The sequence below is a fragment of the Cibotium barometz genome, chromosome 20, assembly GCF_041138505.1.
Source record: "Cibotium barometz isolate CiBa-2024 chromosome 20, ASM4113850v1, whole genome shotgun sequence".
Classification (NCBI taxonomy): domain Eukaryota; kingdom Viridiplantae; phylum Streptophyta; class Polypodiopsida; order Cyatheales; family Cibotiaceae; genus Cibotium; species Cibotium barometz.
In genome coordinates, this window is record NC_141065.1 from 34299090 (window position 1) to 34314595 (window position 15506).

At 43.7% G+C, this 15506-nt stretch overlaps 1 protein-coding gene across 9 annotated transcripts in view; it reads left to right on the forward strand.

Moving 5' to 3' along the window:
- The first annotated feature begins 7609 nt into the window (after positions 1–7609).
- Positions 7610–15506, forward strand: part of LOC147627807 (serine/threonine-protein phosphatase BSL3-like) — a 39886-nt gene continuing 31989 nt past the window's right edge. For 6 of the 9 annotated variants that reach the window (XR_015268331.1, XR_015268333.1, XR_015268334.1 and 3 more), the window contains exons 1-2: positions 7748–8997; positions 9133–9193. Coding sequence is in view for 3 of the 9 variants with exons in the window: in XM_086814779.1 (XP_086670905.1) it covers positions 8520–8997; positions 9133–9193 (539 nt within the window). In the remaining 6 variants the exon portion in view is untranslated. Of the gene's footprint in view, positions 7711–7747; positions 9031–9132; positions 9194–15506 lie in introns of those variants that run through there. The other 3 variants (XM_086814778.1, XM_086814780.1, XM_086814781.1) reach the window with 2 other exon arrangements.

Here is a 15506-nt window from a genome sequence, read left to right on the forward strand (position 1 = left end):
ACACATCACCTTGATGTGACCCCTCATTAACCTCCCACCTCCCAACCCTCTCCTAGTAATTCTTGAATGAGGTCAGACCGTACCTCCTTATAAATATACATTGTTTTTGTTTGGTGCATTGGCATGGAATTAAACATGTGCATAAAAACATGTAAAGGACAAAACCAATTTAGCCCTACTGACTAGATGCCTTTGAAAACTTGAGTGATGTCTTGATATCACTTACCATCTTAAACTTTAAGCATAAGATGGTCCAAGCATCATGTTTGGGCCATTCGGGATTGTTAGGAGGGGGGTTGGGGATCTCTTCTAGCTTGCCAAATAAACCTGGTTTTTTATCTACAAAATATGAGTGAGAAAAGAAAAAGATATTGTTCTGTACAAGATCACTTGGGCTTTGAGATACAAACATTACCTCTTGCATAGCATAAAAAACTCTAGTGAGGCTTTGGAGTGGTTGTTCCTTAACATAATTAGAGGGAAAAATATCTGCAGATAGAGACATAAGAAAATGGAGAATCATAAGAAAATTTGAAACAAAAAATCCAATATTGGCATGTTGTTAAAGCTATGTTTATATTACACTGACAATTTGAAGGAAACCTTGGTCGTTGACCTTGAATGTACAAGTCTCCAAGGGTATACACATGTTGCACTATGGCAACCAGTCCTTCCTTCTTAGTATGCTTGAAGCCTTGTAGCCGCCCCTTCCAATGATGTAGCATATTCCCCAGTTGACGCACTCGATGTGGTCCCTTAGAGCTTGGCTGCATGTAGACCCAAGCCCCAACCCTGAATTCTTGTTGGAGCCCAAACTCCATTCTCATCTCTTGTGTTATGCAGCACAAGCTCTTCCACCTTCTCCCTAGGTCTTCTCACATTACTGGAAGAGACCATGGTGGTAAGAAAAGAGAAGAAGGGAAAAGAAAAGCTTGTTTTATAACAGAGGAGTGGAGAGGAGAGAAAGTTCAGGGTTTTTAGTACAGCAATGGAAAGCTTAAAAGAGGGTTAGAGTTTGAGAATAGGCTTCCTGAACCTAGAGTAGACTAAAGAGGTATAGAGTTTCTGCAGCAATGGAGAGGGAGGGAGCTTGAGAGAGAGAGAGAGAGAGAGGGAGATTGAGAGGGAGGGAGCTTGAGAAGGAGGGAGAGCTTGAGAGGGATGGAGTTTCTGCAACAATGGAGAGCTTAGAAAAGGAAGAAAGAGGGAGAGGGAGCTTGAGACTGAGGGAGCTTGAGAAGGAGGGAGAGCTTGAGAGGTATGGAGGTTCTACAGCAATGGAGAGCTTAGAAGAGGAAGAAAGAGGTTCAAAATGAGCTTTCCAAACCTAGAGTATGTTGGGGGGAAGTTTGAGAGGGAAAACACACTTTTGGGAAAAAATTAAAAAATTTCAATTTTTAGGGTTTTTAATCTACGTGATTCTAGGTGGGGGGACCTCTAAGTTTGGGCCCAAGAGGTAAGGGGACAAGAGTAGTAATTAGGCCCCATTAGCAAACCAAAGCCTAGGCCCCCTAGGGTCAAAGAAGTAAAAAATGTGCACCCAGCCCTTTTCTTATTGGTCCATTCCTAATCAAAAGTTAATCCAAGAGACCCTCTTTGGGTCCAAAAATTTCCTAATAAGTTGCTCCACAAAGTTTTCATATAACTCAAGATAATGGTAAGTTTTATATAAATAAAAAGAATCCACCTTGGCTATTCAGATTTAGTATACTAGTATCTTAGAATTTTGGAGAGCTTAGAAGTCAGCTTTAGTATACTAGGATCTTAGAATTTTGAAGAGCTTGCACACCTAATGACAGTTGAAAGGGTTTATTAGAATTTCTCTTACTAATTAGAGCAAACCTTATAATTCACATTTCTCTCACTAATTAGAGCAAACCTTATAAATTTTAGTTTATTAGCATTTATTACACTAATCAAAGCAAACCTTTTAAGGTTGTCCATCCAATAAGACTACTTATACATTGGAATTGTTGCTGAGAATGAGTGTTCATCCAAAATTTGATGTCAAATTGATAAAAGAGATGTTAAGGGTTGGAGATGGTTTAAATTATTATGGGAGCTCATCTAATCCGTGAATTAGCTCAATTTGCCAAAAAAAATAAATGTGGAGATATTTTGAAATTTTTGAAAAGCTGTTAGGGATTAACTATTTTTGAGTTTCTTTTTACATCAAGGGACCAATCTAAGCAGGATGGCCCTTGGGAGACACTTTGGTCACTCAAGTAATAATTTTGTGATTTCCTTTATGGGAACTTCATTATCTAATGGTGATTCTAGTCAAGAAATATGCTAAGTGCATAAATTAAAATGGGGCTAAGCTATAAGTTATCGCTAAATGTAAAGCAGCTAAAGCATATTGCTTTTCTGTAGGACATTAATTTCATTAGTAACCCAAAGACTATAAGTGAGTGGATTCTCATAATAGGGGTTCTCTATTACAAGGATTTCCATAGCACATGAGCCATCACATCAAGCTTAGACTAAGCTCTACCCATACACTTGAATAGTGAGCTTTGGTGGTATCGATTTAGGCATGGAGTGCTGTTGATGTGGTCAAGATGTGGGCTTGGGGGTGATTCGATTAGAGCCGTGGTTGTGGGCAATGGCCTAGATAACAACCTTGTTATGATGTGTATGTTATATATATTCATGTGCTTGAGGACTTTCATGTGAAATACTTATGGATGGACAAGACCCATACAATGCTTTAGCCAAGCTCTAGCCATAAACTTGTTTAATGCTTTCACGTTATGAGAGAGTGGATTTAAGCAAGGAGTGTTAATGGTGTTGGTAAATGCTTAGACTTGGGGGTGGTTTGATTGGCGCTATGGTTGGGTGGTCAACTAGAACTCATATTATAATTTGTATGATATATATGCATAATGTAGTTGAGTACTTCATTTTAAAGAGTTAAGGGGCTCTCGTAGCCCTATATTTGGGCTCATAATGTGTCCTCCTCCTCATGGATTGTGTACATGGCCTCAATATCAACAACCACTAATAATAAAAAATGGAAAAACGTATGATATTATGTTGATTCATAAAAAGCGACTTCTAAGATTTTATTTTTTTGGATTTAAAACATAAAGCATGGGCTAAAAATGCTATTTAATCATGTGTTGAATCTTCCTTGCACATATAATTATTTCATTTCAATGCTTCATTATAATGCTATTATTCACGAGGAGGGCTTTGTCTTTCACCTTCACAAACATATGTTGTTTCTTCTATATAGAATGTGGATTTTTTATGACAATGTAATTATTCATGTGGAGGAAGGCTTTATCATCTATCAACACATGCACAATCATATGTGATGTGTACCTTTTTAAGTTTCGGACACAAGATACTTCTTTTAAACCATACCAAGGGCATATATTTACAGGTTTGTGTATGAGTATGTTTCCAAGTGAGTAAAAACAACGGTTGAGAGCCTCATACTCATTGCAATTATTGATTTGTATTAATGCTCATGCTAGAGGCCTAGACTTCAAAATCAATCATGATTCTCATTGTGCAGACACAAAGTTGATGCTTGACATTATGTTATTAGATTTTGTGGGGGAAAATATGCAAGAAAAATGAAGTATTTAAGATAGAATTTTTGAGATAAATGTGTAATAATAGGGCCCCAAAATGTTTTTCTTTGATACATTAGATAATTATGAGGACCTCTGAAAAATTTGTTATGAGTTCTAAGATTGTTATTGGCAAGGTAACAACCTTTGAAATGCAGTTTTAATTATTTATAACAATAAAATTAAAAAATGAGATTTGCTCAATAAGATATTGTGCACGTGGCGTTTTGTAATCTACATCATGTCTTTGCATCTCGTAGAGTGATGGTAGAATCATGGGCGCTCAAAATTGGTAAGATGGGGTGTGGAGGCTCTCTCTCTCTCTCTCTCTAACTAATAAATGTCAATAATCGATCCTACCAAGAAGCTTTCTTTGTTTATTAAGAGAGGTTGCCAGATGCCCCAAAATGTGTGAGAGCCAATACCTAAATATCTTATCCATAGCATTGTTGCCTTTCGACTCAGCTCCCAAAACTTACGATGTGAGACTAGATGATTGAGTAGGGGGCTAGAATCCCAACAAACATGCACACATTGTTCTCTTAATGTTTGGGATATGGGAGATAGAGCAATGCACTTTATTTGAATGCCCAACCTATGCTACCTTTCACACACGTTTTCCTCACTTATATATTCGAGGAAGAACATAACATTCACACCTTCCTCTCACTTATATATTCACATGTTTTCCTCACTTATATATTCGAGGAAGAACACAACATTCACACCTTCCTCTCATAGAAGGGGAAAGTCATTGCTTTTGCCTTCTTCGAGAGATAGTTTCTCCCTGACTCTCCTTTGTGTATGCACACCATGCCTTTGTATGGGTCTCATAGGTCGTCGTATTCGGCCTCAATAGATGGTAACATGATCTATCTATCTAGATCCAAGACATAATCTATCTATCTATCTCTCTCCCTATATAAGCCCCCTTAGAGCATTTTTGATTAATGTCTAAGGAATATGTCTTTTGATTAATTTCTATGAAGGGCCCCCAAGGCTAAAGCTAAAGGTGTTAGGTAGGATTTAACATGTGTGAAATTTTTGGGACAGTGTGCATGCATGGGACTGGGTGGCAATTAAAGGGGGCTCGATCGTGGGCGTCCTCTACTCCTTTCGTTTGCCTTCGAGAGATAGTTTCTCCCTGACTCTCCTTTGTGTATGCACACCATGCCTTTGTATGGGTCTCATAGGTCGTCGTATTCGACCTCAATAGATGGTAACATGATCTATCTATCTAGATCCAAGACATAATCTATCTATTAATGTCTAAGGAACATGTCTTTTGATTAATTTCTACGAAGGGCCCCTAAGGCTAAAGCTAAAGGTGTTAGGTAGGATTTAACATGTGTGAAATTTTTGGGACAGTGTGCATGCATGGGACTGGGTGGCAATTAAAGGGGCTCGATCGTGGGCATCCTCTGCTAGTCCTTTCGTTTGCCTCACTCTTGCGTTGCATGGGGCGGGCTCGGTCGTGGGCGTCCTCTACTCCTTTCGTTTGCCTCGCTCCTGCGTTGCATGGGGCGGGCTCGGTTGTGGGCGTTCTCTGCTGGTTCTTTTGTTCACCTCGCTCCTGTGTTGCATGGGGCGGCTTGGTCGTGGGCATCCTGTGCACCTCTTCTGTTCGGAGGTGAGATGCGGGTCACTCCCTTCTTCCTGCGTGTTGCTCAGAGCATCCGCATGGAGTCGTCTGATGGTCTGTTGTTGGTTCGATTTAGTGAGAACCCTGATTAGTTGTTAATGCTTGTTTAGTTGTTATTTACTTTTGCTGGTTCGATTTGTTTAGTTGTTGTTTGTGTTTACTTGTTGGTTCGATTTGATGCTTTAAACCTTGCTAATCTTGTTTAATGCTTGATTAATGTAAGGTTTATAAGGTTGTTGGGTACGATTTAGCATGTGTGAAAATTTTGGGGCAGTGTGCATGCATGGGGGCTGGGTGGCAATTAAGGGGGTGCTGCTCCTTTCTTCATGATGTGGGGGTGCTCGCTCCTGTGTTGCATGGGCATCCTTTGCTCCTTTCTTCATGCTGGTCCTTTCGTTCTAGGGGGGCCTTGCTCTTGTGTTGCATGGGGCGGCTCGGAACACTTCTTTCCTATTCTGTAGATTAATTTCTCAATCTTAATTTCTGTACATTGGCCTCATGAGGGCGCGTACAGCTTAGGTATGGATGATGAAATCTTGGTTGGGGCAATAAAAGGGCACCTATGTGGGGGCTCTGGGCTGGGAACTCACTGTTGTTGTGGGCTAGGGTTGGTTGGGCTGGGTCTGTCGGATTGTTGGGTCGGGTTTGTGTGTTGGGTTGGGGCTTGGTTGGATTGACTCTGGTGCCATGGCACCTTGCCGTCCTCAAGGGCTTATAGACATCACAAATGTAGGTAAAGATACAACAGGCCCTTCTACGCATCCACGGGAAAAAGGGAAAGTCTTGGAGGTTACTGCATCCACGGATGCCCGTGACAAAGGCAAGGGTGTGGCAAATTCAACAAATCCTCATAGGGCAAGGTTTGTAGGTTCTGACCCTAAAGCGCCGCTCGTTTTGACCAGGTTGCTTGAGGTTTCTGTGATTGTAGGTGTTGGAAGTGGTGACATAGATATTGCATTCTGAGAACCACTGGAAGACTTTGTTCCGTCTGAATGTATTAGTAGTTTGTTTGCTCTTGAGAAGGGTGGAACATTGAATCATATCCACTTTCAAATGGTTATTAAAATAATGGCAGTTTCCTTGATCTCTGTAGGCAACCTTATCAAAAAATATATTGCATGGGATGTATCAAAACCAGCTGGGGGCATTGTCATGTGCAAGGGTTTGAAACAAGTTCGCTTGCACACACTCGAAGGCATGTTGGGTTATTGCATGAAAGATATGTTTAAACCTCATTTTAAGTTTTTTGTCACAATGTAATGGAGGAAGAAATTACAAGGGGGCGGGAGCAATATGTATTGTATGGGGCTGGAGATTTAAAGAATGAAGTCTCTATGTCTCGTCAGTGAATATATTTGACTGAGCATATGTGTACATGGATAACTACATTCCTAATAGGCTTGGGGCAACATTGGAGTCAACGCTTTTGTGCATGCTACGCACGGGGAAGTACTACCCCTTTGCCCATTGGTTGATCCCTAAAACTGGAAATGGGATGGACAAAAAAAGAGCAGCCACATCATGGAAAGTGATGAAGATATCGCATCTCACTCAACTAATTGATGTTGATCAAATTTTCTTTTTGGATTCTCCTCATTGCAGGTATTATCCGAGTGTGGATCCTGGCAATGAAGCAAATGAAGAAGATGATGGGAAGCCCGGTTCGAGAAGCAACCCCATCAATCTTGAAAGTGACGAAGATGTATTGTTTTATGGAGAGGGTAGTTCCTTGTCTGAAGAAGGGAATCATGGATCTTTTCTAGATGGCTCCGACTATGTGCCTTTGTTCCATGCTTGCAAGACAACCAAAGATGCTGTTTTCATGTGACGTTGAAGAAAGAAACCGTTTGATGCAATGTAAATAGTTGTACATACTTGAATCAAAAACCTTGTACATACCTGAAGCAATAATTTTGATGAATATATGCAATAAAATTTTGAAAATGTCTATCTTTTTATTTTTTGTGAATATGCCAACAAAATTTTATTTCAATATGCAAAAGAGAAATTTTTATTGCAAACCATTGAATTTAAAATATTTATTGCAAACCACTGAAACCAAGGTCTAAACCATCCAAGGCAGACTTTGGTGGCATGAGGTGGACATACTGTGGTAGCATGAGTAGCTACTACCATAGGAGGGGGGACATCATCATAGCTCTCCATGGAGGAGGATGGTACTATTATTGGATGAGGCATACTTCCCTCTCACCCCACTATACATTTTGACATCTTGACCGACTACATGTACAACCTTTTTCAGAATACATGTTCATGGTATAGGTGGGTAGTCTGGGTTTTCCCCATGTTCATGGAGATATTGTACTACTGTTGGTATCATAAACCCTTTGGGTGTTTATTTAATAAATTCTTTCTTTCTCTCTCTCTCTAAAAGTTTATCAGTCGATAGTAGGTTTTCTCTTTCATAGAATTGTCAGTACACGAGGGGCTCCGGAGGTTGCAAACCGTTCAAAAAATTGAAAAAAGGTCCCCTCTCTCTCTCTCTCTCTCTCTCTCTCTCTCTCTCTATACATATATAGTTCTTTCTCTCTCCTCCTTTTCATTGGAATGGCTTTCATCATCGTCATCATCAACAATCGTGTTTCTGGTGCAGCACTCCATTTGCGGGCAAAAAACGTACTGGCAGGAGAACGGCAAGTTTTTTTATTTTCCCTCTCTCTCTCTCTTTCGATCCATCCCAAGTTCAACCTCGCCATAGCCGGCTTGATTGCAGAGAGGTCTCCAAACACAGTGGTGAAGTGCACTTTTCGGGTTTAATCCTTTTCTTTTTCTTTGCTCTGGTGTTGAAAAATTCGGGTTTCTCCTCCTGCAGAAGCTTTAATCTTGCCATTGAAGCTTTTAGTCTGTTTTGCTTCCTTTTGAATCTTAAGGTATCCTCCTTTAGGTTTCGCTTGGGGATTTATTAATTCCATGCTTCCTTTTTTCCGCCATAGCCGCTCATTTTGATGCAGTTGGTTGTTTTTTGGAATCCATCTCTCTGCCAGAGAAACCCTACCTCCTCTCTCATTTTTATCAGCTGGGAAGTTCTTTTTTCGCTTTTCATTCTTTTCTGCTTTCCCATACTGCTTACTTCATATCTCAGGTCTTGTAAAGCTTACTGTGCCAGACATTTTTTGGTCTTGGTAAAGACTATACTGTTTTTAAACATCTCAGCCCTGGTTAACTGTACTACCCTGGGAAATTTTTTCGTCATATCCATCTGCCAGCTACCCGTGATTTTTTTGGAGGATTGCTGTTTTTTTACCTGAAGATCATGCTGCTTGCATTTCCCTAAAATGGAAGAAGATGCTGGGACGGCAAGTAACACGAGTGCTTCTGAACAACAACATCAAGAGCAAGAAAAGCTACAAGAGCAGGAACGTGAACAGGAACAGGAACAACAAGACTTGTCTCCCCTCACCCCTCCTCCTCCCACCTCTTCCCCATCTCAGGCCTCAGAGAACAACAATGATGATTGCCAGGAGCTTGAGCATAATGAGTACCGGCATTACCATGTAGCTCCTCCATCATCAAAACCGGCCTTGGGGCCTAAGCCCGCCCCGGCTTACACTGCCATTACCTCACTCTCAGACACGGAGGCAGACCATCCGGGCCCGCGGTGTGGTCACACTTTGACAGAAGTACTAGCTGTGGGGGACGAGAATACACCTGGTTATGTTGGCCCTCGGCTTATAGTGTTCGGGGGTGCTACTTCAATCCAGGATGGCTCTCAGGCAGCTGGTCCAGAGTCCATCAGTGGAGGCGCTGGCATTAGTAATTCTTCTTGTTTAATGAAGAGTTTTTGAGGTGATGTGATCAATTAAAAAAAAAAACTTTCAAAATCATAGGTGTAAGTTGCCATCTTCAGCAGTGTAACTGTTCATATGATTTTGCTATTTGCAATCACAGGATTGGCAGGAGTCACCAATGATGTGCATTGCTATGACATAGTTTCGAATAAATGGACAAGGTTTGTAGCAACGAAATTGTGGTAATTATATATATTTATCTTTTGATGCATGGGGAAACAACTTAGCTAGCATGTAGTTTAATGCATGCATGAGTGTCCAGCAGCTTGATGAGGAGCATTTTGCTATATATCATAAAACAATTGTTATGAACTTAACGGGCCAAAGGTCCAAAGAAATGAAAGGGCGTTAACATCATTAGTTTGAAAACAGAAAATAAAGTCTACAACAATGTTTGAGCACCTTAGTAATGGCTGCTGGAACCATTGGCATGAAAACGTAGTTTGCTTAGTGTCCCTTGTTTGTATATCCCCCACTTCCCCCCTCCAAAGCTGGTCGGCCTGTCAGGTCAGGAGTAGAGGACTGCTTTTTACATCAAAAGTTCTCATTTTATGTTCATATTGGGCCTAAGGGTGCACAGTCGCTGGTGACTTTTGATGCCATGTACACATGAGAGACATACCTAACGACAAGATTACCACTGAGTGTACAAACAGGTAGGGGTGCTCTAGGGTAGTAGTGGATGTGTCCAAGTTGCAGCCCAAAAAATAAGCATTGAAGTGATGCAGGTTCGGGGCACCATTTGGAGGGCGGGCTACAGCCTTTGGGCAGTCCAAGACCAGCCTGGGCAAGCCTCAAGGGATGATTGTTATGTCCCGACCGGCTTAGGGTTAGGTTAACCCGGGGCTAGGGACATGTGCTAACCCAAGATTAGGGTTAGGGTTAACCCTAGAGTAGGGTTAAGGCTTAGTAGGGTGTAGGGACCTGGAGGGTTCACACGTAGGCTAAGGGCACTAGTAGGATGAGGTCTAGATTGGCCTTAGGCTTATAAATAATAGCCATGGGTTAGTTATGGCTAAAAAGCTTATAAATAAAGCAGGAAAGATTATAAATAAAGCAAGGGCCAATAATAGGTATTGCTATATAAGTGACCTTGGGGCCACTTATGAATAATTAGAGGTATCCAGTGGCAGACAGGAGAGCCGCCAAGGGTGTTCAGGACCTCAGGTCCATGGAGCTGTGAGTGGGTGGTGAGGCCTGGTGGTGGAGGATTGAGGTATCCAGTTGCTAGCCACAATTAGTCGCAGTCATGCGATGCGTATGACCTCAGGTATAGTATAAATCCTCCTCTCAAGTACGTGGGTCTAACCCTAGCCCTCTGTGGATCTATGTCAGATAATCGTTGGTTCAGTCTGTGGAGACCTTACAGTGGTATCAGAGTTGGATCTGAGAAGGATAGAACCCATGGATGTGGGGATTGATCGGTTGACCCAGGAAGTCCACAAGACAGAGCCTTTACTGGATGCTTTTGGCAACAAAGCCATGGTTTCTTCTTATGGATGTGTGGGAGAAGCAAGGAAAGGAGAGCTTTATGGATGGATGTGCAAGGAGCAGGGGAAAGAGGAAAAAGCACCCTGTATATGCAGGTGGATTTAACCTTTTGATCCGTGAAAGCCATGGTGCCGCCTAGGGGCAACACTACCCCTGGCTGAGATCTGATTTTTGTCATAAGAGTGCAAACACGAAATCTGGGGCAAGGCAGGGTGTATGGGCTGGTTGGTGCAACCAGAGATAGGGTTGAATCAGGCTGGCAAGACAGGTGGCCTGGAGCCAGCCAGGGGCACGACCAGAATGGCCAGTGCATGGCCGGCTTGGGCGCGCAGAGGGCAGCCCCGGCCAGTGCAGTCACCGGGCCTGGGCACGTGGTTTAGAGGCGTGGAAGGGCAGTCAACCAAGGGGTGCACATGCAAGCCAAGGGGCGGCCAGGAGGTGCAGCCTCAAAGCAGCCAGGTCAGGCCAGCCTCAATTGTGTATGGCGTAGCCACGAGGTTGCACCGCGTATGATAGAGGGAGAAATGGGTGGCAGCAAGGCGAACATAGAAGATGAGGAGGTGCGTGAGATCTCACATAGGGAGGCAGGGAGAGGAGTATCAAGTTTAGCAGAGGGGGATGTCATGTGCATGATCAATGCCCCTTCTGGAACCAGCCGACTGCATCACCCCTCCATGATCCCAATTGTCCTGCTCCAAGTCCACCTTTTCAAGAAGGCAGCCTAGGGCTGCAGACAAGTAGAGGGGGATGTCATGTTTAGCAGAGGGGGATGTCATGTGCATGCAAGCCAAGGGGCGGCCAGGAGGTGCAGCCTCAAAGCAGCCAGGTCAGGCCAGCCTCAATTGTGTATGGCGTAGCCACGAGGTTGCACCGCGTATGATAGAGGGAGAAATGGGTGGCAGCAAGGCGAACATAGAAGATGAGGAGGTGAAACGAGACCCAAGCAGGGGTCACCCCTTCCTGGACTCACTTCTCCAGTTAGCACTCTATTATACACTCTTAAAAGACAATAGCACAAGACAAAATAGCAAAAAGTAATTAACAACTCTGAGCATAGATAGATGACACCACACTGAGGCCGGAACGGCCGGCCCCCCCCAAGGAAATGATATTATTACTTGGGAGAATTTGTTACAAGTACACGGGCCCAAGGCCAGATTTCCAATAAGCAATGCACAATGAAAACAAAGTATCAAACCCAAACATGTTTGTTGATGCCGAGTCTGAAGTCACCAAGGGCTGCCCCGTCCATAGCACCTTCCAGAGTCACACTTCGCGTGCAATCCACCCGTCCCTGGCACTACGGATCACGCCGTGCCAGTCCTAGCGATGGGGCACCCTCACGGAGTTGACTCGGTGAATGGAAGAGGAGTCCAGACATAGGAGAGCAGGAGAATTCCTCATTCTTCGCGATGAAAATCTTCTGGAGCCACCGTACCTGCTGTTGTACCTGCTGTACCTGCTGTACGACCAGAATCAGCAATTAATGAAGGTACTGTACTTGCTGTACTTGCTGGTGTACCTGCTGTACCTGCTGTACGACCAGAATCAGCAATTAATGAAGGTAATGTACCTGCTGTACCTGTTGGTGTACCTGCTGTACCTGTTGTACGACCAGAATCAGCAATTAATGAAGGTACTGTACCTGCTGTACCTGCTGTACCTGTTGGTGTACCTGCTGCACCTGCTGTACGACCAGAATCAGCAATTAATGAAGGTACTGTACCTGCTGTACCTGCTGGTGTACCTGCTGTACAACCAGAATCAGCAACTAATGATGGTACTGTACCTGCTGTACCTGCTGCTGTACCTGCTGCATAACCAGAATCAGCAATTAATGAAGGTACTGTACCTGCTGCTGTACCTGCTGTACCTGCTGTACGACCAGAATCAGCAATTAATGAAGGTACTGTACCTGCAGTACCTGCTGTACCTGCTGGTGTACCTGCTGTACGACCAGAATCATGAGAATAATGAGTGCTCCAGCCTGTTTTTTCTAAATCCCAGCCAACAATTGTGTTTTCTTCCTCCAAAATGCAAGGGAGAGGGTTGGAAGTGAGGCGCCTTCCTCCCATGCAAATAATTTGGGTGTGGTAGGTGGGGTAGGTGGCCAACCCCCACCCCACATGCTATAAAAGGGTGCCCAGGCCAAAAGAAGGTGCCCACACTTATAAAGTGTCCACCTACTTTTAATGAAGTATGAAACCTGTAAGTTATAAGACTTATAACTTAAAACTCTTATTAAAATAAGGATTTCCCACCTGTTCACACGCCACAAAACCTGTCAGAAGACAAGGCATTCCACGGCTCACGGGAGGGCGTCCCCGACCCCTGAGCTAGACACACATGTCAAGCATGCAAACGAAACCAGTTCACGCGAAAACATTTCAAAGGCAGGCAAACATGAGTGCACAATGCAACATTGTTAAAGGATAATCTCCGTTCATGTACTTGCACAATACTTGACATTTCCGGGCACAAACAAGCCCACCGGAAAGTCAGTTCCAGGTACACACAGAGTGTACAATCCACCCGTCCCTGGCACTACGAATCACGCCGTGCCAGTCCTAACGGTGGTAATCCAGAAACATACACCGTGTGCAATCCACCCGTCCCTGGCACTACGAATCACGCCGTGCCAGTCCTAGCGATGGAGCACCACTACGGAGTATGCTCATCCAGAGCCCAAAGCTCACACAAGAAGATAAGAGGACCATTAGATAGCTCAATGGTGACATCTCCCCGTCTTCTAAACAGTTGTCCGCAACTGAAAAGCTTCCAAATAGTCATAGAGAAGCTGCGGATAATCTTTGAAGTAGTCCTCATCAACCCACTTAGCATCAATGGGGAGATAGTTCTTGAACTTCACCAAATAGCGTCTTACAAGCTTGCCTGCAGATAGCTTACGCTCTTTATGAAACACAATCTGCTCTGGTTGCAAAATCTCTTCCAACTCATCCACTTCTGGTGGATCCTCAATGATAGGAAGACTTGGTTCCGGACCCACATACTTTCGTAAGAGGCTAACATGGAAAGCATTATGTATCTTCCAATGGGATGGCAATGCTAAACGAAAAGCAACTTCATTGATCTGCTCAATGACCTTGAAAGGCCCATAATACCTGGATGAGAGCTTGGGAAACATCCCCTCCTTACCAGATCTCTTACGGAGTCTAGCTTTTTCGAATTTCAGCAATACCCAATCATTTACCTTGACATCCAAATGCTTTCTATGCTTGTCTGCAGCCTTCTTATGCTTCTCTTGAGAACGGGCTATGGCGGTCCGTACCTGTGCAAAGGCAATATCCAAGTCCCTGACAAAGTCATCAGCAGCAAAAATCTCATCCTTAGTACGTAGGATGGGAGGCAATACCACTTTGCCATAAACTATCTCAAAGGGAGCCTTCCCAGTAGAAGCATGCACCGTGTTATTGTATGCAAACTCCACAAGTGGCAAATACTTTTCCCACAAAGTCTTTTGATCAGCTACATAGCATTTGAGAAGGTCCAATACGGCTGAATTTGCTGCTTCACTTTGACCATCGGTTTGAGGATGAAAAGCGGATGAAAAATTCAGCTTTGTGCCCATATTGTCAAAAAGTGCTCTCCAGAAGAGACTGGTAGTTCGAGGATCACGGTCACCCACAATAGATTTAGGCATACCATGATGCTTGAATACCTGTGATAAGAAAACTTTTGCCATATGATTTGCCTTGATCGTTTTCTTGACCGGCAAGAAATGAGCTTGCTTGCTAAACCGGTCAACGATAGTCCATATAGCATCATTACCTTGCTGAGTGCGAGGCAAATCCATGATGAAATCCATAGCTATACTCTCCCATGGCTGCGAGGGAATAGGCAATGGTAGAAGCAATCCAGGAGACTTCTGACGATCAAACTTGACCTTTTGGCAAGTAAGGCAAGCACGTACATAAGCCTCAATGTCCTTCCTCATCCCTGGCATTGTTGGCTGGGATTTAGAAAAAACAGGCTGGAGCACTCATTATTCTCATGATTCTGGTCGTACAGCAGGTACAGCAGGTACTGCAGGTACAGTACCTTCATTAATTGCTGATTCTGGTCGTACAGCAGGTACAGCAGGTACACCAGCAGGTACAGCAAGTACAGTACCTTCATTAATTGCTGATTCTGGTTGTACAGCAGGTATAGCAGGTACAGCAGGTACAGTACCATCATTAGTTGCTGATTCTGGTTGTACAGCAGGTACAGTACCTTCATTAATTGCTGATTCTGGTCGTACAACAGGTACAGCAGGTACAGTACGTGTCAGTACCTTCATTAATTGCTGATTCTGGTCGTACAGCAGGTACAGCAGGTACACCAGCAGGTACAGCAAGTATAGCAGGTACAGTACCTTCATTAATTGCTGATTCTGGTCGTACAGCAGGTTCAGCAGGTACACCAGCAGGTACAGCAGGTACAGTACCTTCATTAATTGCTGATTCTGGTCGTACAGCAGGTACAGCAGGTACAACAGCAGGTACGGTGGCTCCAGAAGATTTTCATCGCGAAGAATGAGGAATTCTCCTGCTCTCCTATGTCTGGACTCCTCTTCCATTCACCGAGTCAACTCCGTGAGGGTGCCCCATCGCTAGGACTGGCACGGCGTGATCCGTAGTGCCAGGGACGGGTGGATTGCACGCGAAGTGTGACTCTGGAAGGTGCTATGGACGGGGCAGCCCTTGGTGACTTCAGACTCGGCATCAACAAACATGTTTGGGTTTGATACTTTGTTTTCATTGTGCATTGCTTATTGGAAATCTGGCCTTGGGCCCGTGTACTTGTAACAAATTCTCCCAAGTAATAATATCATTTCCTTGGGGGGGGCCGGCCGTTCCGGCCTCAGTGTGGTGTCATCTATCTATGCTCAGAGTTGTTAATTACTTTTTGCTATTTTGTCTTGTGCTATTGTCTTTTAAGAGTGTATAATAGAGTGCTAACTGGAGAAGTGAGTCCAGGAAG